The sequence below is a fragment of the Pundamilia nyererei genome, unplaced genomic scaffold, assembly GCF_000239375.1.
Source record: "Pundamilia nyererei isolate P.nyererei 1_Seehausen unplaced genomic scaffold, PunNye1.0 scaffold00093, whole genome shotgun sequence".
Taxonomy (NCBI): Eukaryota; Metazoa; Chordata; class Actinopteri; order Cichliformes; family Cichlidae; genus Pundamilia; species Pundamilia nyererei.
The window spans coordinates 2,387,889-2,394,521 of NW_005187494.1; the positions used below are offsets into that span (position 1 = coordinate 2,387,889).

Genomic DNA, 6,633 nt, shown 5'->3' on the forward strand with positions numbered 1-6,633 from the left:
TTTTTCATTTAAGATTTTAGGCAATTTCTAAAAGCAAAATGTTACTTTTTCCTAATCTTCAAAAAATGACACGAGCTGAATTTGAACTGAGTCTTTGCTTTTTGTTGTTGCACAGAAAATCCAAACCCCGCAGCCGTGCACAATGTGCCGTAACACTTCTCCGATATCAGACATGGTTGGAAACAAAAACAGTGAAAATGTTGTGGAGCTCTTCTGCACCAAAAGATGCATGTCAGCATTCAAGATCCAGGCTGTCAATTCATCAGGTACGGGACGGATGCTTTGTTCAGCTTCTGTTTGTCTTATTTAGTTCTGTTTGTAACTCAGAAGCTTCAAACTTTCATTGTGTGTTAACTATTTTTTATTTATAAAAGTAAAACCTGGAGATGAAGCATTTTTCAAACTGTATGAAAAGACTTCAAATTCAAAGGTGCAAACATAAATCTGCTCAGTTTCATGCTTTCCTCGATTAAACCTCCCCTTCTCCTCAGGTGCCTCATTGAATTGTGACCACTGTGGTAAGACTGCAGTGCCAACCTGTCACCTTGCCATGTCAGATGCCTCCATCAGAAACTTCTGCACTCTTAAGTGTGGCATGGATTTCAGGGTAATGTATTTAATATATGCTAATAAAATAAAGCCCTCAATTGCCACATTTAAAAGCACCTAAAGGTGAAATACTTTCTTTACAGCAAGCTTGACTTTAAGATTTTGTTTGTCACATTTCTATCAGAAGTTTTGAACAATGGCTCGCCCATTTCTTTCTTTTGTTTGATCTACAGGAGAGCCAGAATCCAGCAGGAGTCCCCGATCAAAGTCAAAGGGATTTCCTCCATCCACCACCGAAGCTGCTATGCGCCCAGTGTCAAAGCATCGTATTAACTACACCCAAAGTCATCCAGAGAAAGGTACCATTCTCCCGTCCTTTCTTTAAATGTGGAGAACCACAAACAGTGAGGGCTGTGTGGGTTGAAAATTTTGTTTTTTTCCCTCTCTTGATTGTATGCATTGTTAGTTCAACACTGTTTTACACCAGCTGTTAAACTGTCTCTCTGTCACCTGTAAGCTGTTAGAAACATTCATGTTTATGTGGACTGATTTGTATCAAAATATAACCGTGTTTGTGTGCAGGAAAAAATATACTTTGCATGTAGTGTGGCCTGTTTTCAAGAATTTAAGAGGGTCAACAGCATCACGGCTACCTGTGAATACTGTAAGAATGAAAGAATCATCAAAGACGTCAAGAGAGTCGGCGGCAAAGACTGCTGCTTCTGCAGCGATGGTAGGGAGAACATGTCAGTGTAGTTTGTTTATGGTCCATTTCACATGATCGGGAAGTTTACTGGAGCCTCATCTTTCTCTTCTCGCAGCCTGCAAGACGCTTTTTTGTCAAGAGCTAAAAGGGAAGTGGGGTAAACACTGTCGCTCGTGCAGTTACTGCCAGTCGATATCCAAGAGTCTGGTGACGACACCGGGTGAAGACACGGACATCGAGTTCTGCTCTGAAGCCTGCTGCTCAAAATACAAAATGCTCCTCAGCCATGTAAGTGAAGGGTGATGCTCACACTCTGCACAGTCTGTCTGCTGCAGATGAAGGGTTTTTTCCTTTTACCCTTGAATATAATTTGTAAAAACACAATTTAATCACCAATTCTTCTTCTAACTGCTTTTTTCTCAGGTGGCAAAATGTGACACTTGCAGTAACAAAGGGAAACTAAAGCAGAGTCTGCCACTCCTGGGAGAGGTCAAATACTTCTGTGGCATGAAGTGTCTCCTGCACTTCTGCAGTAACAAGGTTCAGATCCTGCATGGAGGTATGCACATTTGCTGTTTCATTTGCTCCTGATGGAGCTTCCTGGTTAAGTGAAGGTTATAATAATTTGTTCTCGAGTCCTGGGTCAGTTACAGGCTCTATAAATCTGTGCTGCAGTTTAATCAGTTACTGGCACCATTGACTGGCTCTCCTCTCTTTCCAGAAGTCTCTTCATCTCCAGTATCTGCAGCACCAGCAGAGTCCTCTCCTGTCATTGGGAATGTTTTATCTTTGGCTAAGGCTCTGACCAAGCAGCACAGCGGCCCAGCAGCCTCTCCGCAGCTTGGTACACACACACACACACACACACACACACACACACACACACACACACACACACACACACACACTATTTATTAACACATGGTGATATTTCACCCAGGAAATAAATTGAGTAGTAATTGTGGGAAATTGTGATGCTGTGTGTGTTTTGTTTTAGCTGCTCTGACTATAGTTGTTGCCTTGTTTTTTCTGGCTATCATTTCTCCACAGGCTCCATCACTGACATTCAAACAAAGGTCATTGGACATGTAAGTCTGCAAAGATGTTTTAATCAATGTGCCTCTATATAAACTTCTGTTTTGATACATTAGAAGTGGCTAAATTTCAGAATAACCTAATAATATGATCTGTGTTACAAATGAAGTTGTCTTTGTCGTCATTTTGATTTGATCGTAGTTGAAGGTGTTTTTGTGACCTGTCTGTTCGTCAGGCCAGCGTTCAGACTGTCCCAAAGGAGCTGAAGAACAAGTCGATCATCTGTACTCCGCTGGTTCATAACAAAGGGGTCTCCTGTACAGAAGAGGCTCTTAAAATAGAGACAAAAAAAGGTGAAGCACATAAAATGTCTGTTGTGAAACATGAACAGGTACCATCTTTTCAGAATTAACCATTTTGGTGTTTACTCAATTTTTTCTTTTCTGTTGTTAGAAGACCGTTGTGATCCTAAAGTCGTAGTCCTGCCCGTCCCAGTGCCGGTTTATGTTCCTGTGCCTATGAACATGTACAGCCAGTACACCCCACAGCCGGTGGGCCTGCCCTTACTGGTAAGTAAAACACATCTTTGATCTTAAACAAATATGAGACCATTACTGTAAGATAAATGCTCTCATTCTTTAAAAGTACTTAAATGTTGCTTTGTCATTTCTAGGTTACATATTTTTTTAAAATCCTTGAAATTTTTTTCTGTTTGAGGGAAAAAACATTTCTGAGTTGTGGTTCATTTAAAAAACGATGATAATTTATTGAAAGCTGTTTGTCCTGCTGCTTTTAACTTTAAGTACATTTGTCATTTGCCGCATTTCAACCTTTTAAACTCAGTAGAAACCCGAGTCTTAAGTCTGTGTTTCCCACAGCTGCCTGTGCCCCTGGTCCTCCCCGTGAACACAGATGGCTCTGAGGCAACGGTGAAATCCACAAAGGAGAGTTTGCATCCTGAAAACTTACAGGGCGAGCTCAACATCAGGCTTGAGACAGAGATAGAGCAGAGCGAGGAAGGGCAGAAGCATGGAAAAATGATAAAAGAGGAAGAAAGACCCAAGCCTTCATCCCTGCAGGGTAAGAATTGTTTTTAATTACATATTTTTGCAGGGACAGGATGACCTGTAGTACTCGGGTAAGAAAAGTTAGTTTCCATCATTTATGGACACATGAACCAAACTGAGCCAAACAGCTGCTTTTATATAAATCACAGCAACTATGTCTGTTCCCTCTATTTGTGTCATTGTTATGATCTCATCAGTCATTTATGACTTAATGTTTCGGTTTACTCGGGATGGACGTGACAGTCACAGCTGTGTCAAAGATGCTGTGTCACCATAGAGGGCTGATTAGGGATGTTTCCTGTAAACAAACATACCTTAGTATTACCTGTTAATAATGTTAATACACAGGTTACTATTAGCTTCAACAACACTTACATACAGTGTGTTTTTCGGGTTAGTAATAATAACAGCTGGCTCTACTCCATTTAGCTGCAGTTCTTGAACTTGCTGGTTTTACTGCTTTGAGCTGTCAGAATGTGCTTTGTAAAAGGTCTTGTGACATGGATTATAGGTGCTGTGTTCCTGTAATAAGTGCACATATTTTTTCTCTAATAATAAAAAATATCAAGGATAAAAGAACTTTCTCTCTCTTGTTTTTTTCATTATTTTCAGACCATGCCAGGAGCTGCAGTAGTGACTTGCGTACAGATTTTAAGCCCACTTTTGACAACCTGGAGGATTTCTTTGATACCAGCGCCGGGCCGGTCACTCAGCCGCGAGGACACAAAACCTCCCCTCCAGTTTCAGATGAGGACATGCCCAGCAGTCCTCTTCCTGACCCCCCACCTCTTTCTCCTCCTTCAGCTCTGAAAACTCCTCAGAGATCACCCGTTGCTCCTCCTGCTCCAATTTTAGTACCACAAACTTTGGACAAAGACAAGAACAAGGTAAGAAACCAGCTGAGCTGGTTAGAAGCTGCGTGATGTTTCCTTTCTGTGGTTTTGACTCTTCTGTGTGTCTCAGGATTGTAACCTGGAGCAGCTTTCAAAGAAAGATGAGCAAGACGCTCCTAAAACAGACTTTACTCAACCAGTGTGTTCAAAGCAAAACACACTCAAGAGTCAATGTGGAGTTGATGCCTGGAAGAGATGGATCAAGTGGAGAGAGTCACAAACCAACCTGGAGCCCGTTTCTTGTATGTTTTGTAACATTTTTTTACTTGTCTGTAAGCTTTAGATTTTTTTCCTCTTTGAAGTGAGTTTAAAAAAATTCAGGTGGAAAAATCCCAGCAAACACTACTATAGTCATAAAAATGCCGTTTTCTGCTTTGTTCGTGCATATGTGCAGGTAGAGGATGGAGCTTTTTCTAACTTTTAAGAACTTCATGCTGCTGTTTGAAAATTTCCCCATTTTTCCAGTGAAGAAGTAACTACACCCTCTACATTGTAGAATCGAGCAGGAATAAATTTCTCTTAAGGTCCTGTCACAGCATTTCAGTTCAGTTGAGGTCTGGACTTTGTGACTTTATTCATTCTGAGCCATCCTGCTGTGCTTGGGATCATTGTCCTGTTCCATGATTCAGTTTGGGCCTCACATTTGACTCAAAAGCCAAATACTTTGGTACACAGAGGAGTTCATGGTCTCAGTGACTGCACGATGCCCAGGTCCTGTAGCTGGAAAACAAGGTCAAGTTTGACCTTCGTATAGAGACCATAAAATCAATAGTCCTGTGAGAAACCTTTGTTTTTCCATTCTGAGACAATTCATAAAAAAAGAGCAGATGAATACAATTTGAGTGTAACTTTATTTTTTCTGTATTTTGTCTCATGAAGGCAATGATGTCAAAGCTAATCCACTAAAACCTTTTCGTGACTCTTTCATCTGTTAGCTCATGCACTGACGCTGAAGGCGGACCTCCTTCGTTGCTCTGTGGCTGAACTGAGCGACTGCCTGCTTTGCTTCATCAGGGAGGTGAAACAGTCCGATGGAGAGCCGTACTCCCCCGGCAGGCTGTTCTACCTCTGCCTCAGCATTCAGCTGGTAAGACTAGAAATTACAATATACACATTTATAATTATTAACAAATGGGCTGCCTGATCCTGCTGGTTCTTTCTAACTTGGCTCTCTGGCTCCTTCTCTGGGCGGCTCTTGCTTCCGAGATTGATGGGGGTCCAGGAGTGTGGGGCTTGGGTGGGTTCCTTTTGGGGCTGCTGGTGGTCTTGCGCTTTTGGCCATGGTGCCTGGGTTGTGCTGGCCAGCGCCCTTCTTGGACTTTCGGGTCTGTTTGCTGTCCCTCGGCTTCTGTGGCGTTCTGGGCCCTTCTCTCGCTTACTACATCTGCTGGCTGGCTTAAACTATATCTTCATGCTGGCATTAGCCACTGGTGTGCACTTTGATGCATGTTTTTCACACAGCACGCTGGTGTTCTCAGCTTCGTGGTTTTGGGCTTCATGACGTTTGGTTCTGGTGATTTGGGCGAAGTCGATGGGGTGGACTTGTCTTTACAGCACAAGTTTCCACATTGATGATAAGATTTAGAGGCTGGGTGAGTGTCATGGGGCTTTCATGCTGCTCCGTGGGCACAGTGATCCAACACTCAGCGATTGTTTACTTTTTCTGTTAATTTGTCACCCACCTGTTTGTCATAACCATATCCTGTGTTTAGTGTTTAATGAGCCATATTTGTTTTTGTCTTTCTCTGTAGTTTCTGGTTCAGAACGGTCGGCTGGAGAACATATTCAGTGATCTCATCTACGACAGGTTTTCCACTGAGTTGACAAAGATCCTTAAACCTTCAGTCACAGGTGGAGGTAAATTATCTTCAGCACCACATTTTTTCCTGTCTTTGATATTTTGATCAGGACCATCAGCTGCCTGCTGTTTTTGGCAGGTTGTGTCCTGTCCTGTGTGGAGGAGCAGTTTCTGTGGGACTGTAAACAGCTGGGGGCGTACTCCCCCACTGTCCTGCTCAACACGCTGCTCTTCTTCTTCTGCAAGTACTTTGGCTTCACCACAGTCGAGCAGCACCGCCGGCTGTCCTTTGCAAACATCACACTCTGCACCAAAACAAGCAAGAGCAACACCAAGACCACCTTCCTACGCTTCCACCCACCTACTTGTACAAACCAGGAAGAGTCAGGTACCAAACGGCTGAGGGCCCAAATGAAATTCATGTATAGTAAATTGTATGACATGGAAGTTTACATTTTTACTTACTTAAGTCATGTTGTTGTGGTTTTTGTGTGTTCTTCAGACACGTATGACGTCCCAGCTAAGAAGGTTAAGAAAAACGAGTCTGAGGATTTGCTGGAGATGATGGAGAACCAGGAGAACCCC

At 42.6% G+C, this 6,633-nt stretch overlaps 1 protein-coding gene across 1 annotated transcript in view; it reads left to right on the forward strand.

The window, feature by feature from the left end:
- The first annotated feature begins 118 nt into the window (after positions 1 to 118).
- Positions 119 to 6,633, forward strand: part of LOC102213013 (zinc finger MYM-type protein 4-like) — a 7,000-nt gene continuing 485 nt past the window's right edge. The window contains exons 1-17 of the mRNA XM_013912568.1: positions 119 to 266; positions 492 to 607; positions 783 to 908; positions 1,132 to 1,282; positions 1,371 to 1,543; positions 1,679 to 1,814; positions 1,977 to 2,099; positions 2,306 to 2,343; positions 2,526 to 2,643; positions 2,744 to 2,859; positions 3,169 to 3,370; positions 3,970 to 4,244; positions 4,321 to 4,492; positions 5,186 to 5,337; positions 6,002 to 6,107; positions 6,188 to 6,436; positions 6,551 to 6,633. Of these exons, the coding sequence (XP_013768022.1) occupies positions 143 to 266; positions 492 to 607; positions 783 to 908; positions 1,132 to 1,282; positions 1,371 to 1,543; positions 1,679 to 1,814; positions 1,977 to 2,099; positions 2,306 to 2,343; positions 2,526 to 2,643; positions 2,744 to 2,859; positions 3,169 to 3,370; positions 3,970 to 4,244; positions 4,321 to 4,492; positions 5,186 to 5,337; positions 6,002 to 6,107; positions 6,188 to 6,436; positions 6,551 to 6,633 (2,460 nt within the window). The 5' untranslated portion in view covers positions 119 to 142. The remainder of the gene's footprint in view (positions 267 to 491; positions 608 to 782; positions 909 to 1,131; positions 1,283 to 1,370; positions 1,544 to 1,678; positions 1,815 to 1,976; positions 2,100 to 2,305; positions 2,344 to 2,525; positions 2,644 to 2,743; positions 2,860 to 3,168; positions 3,371 to 3,969; positions 4,245 to 4,320; positions 4,493 to 5,185; positions 5,338 to 6,001; positions 6,108 to 6,187; positions 6,437 to 6,550) is intronic.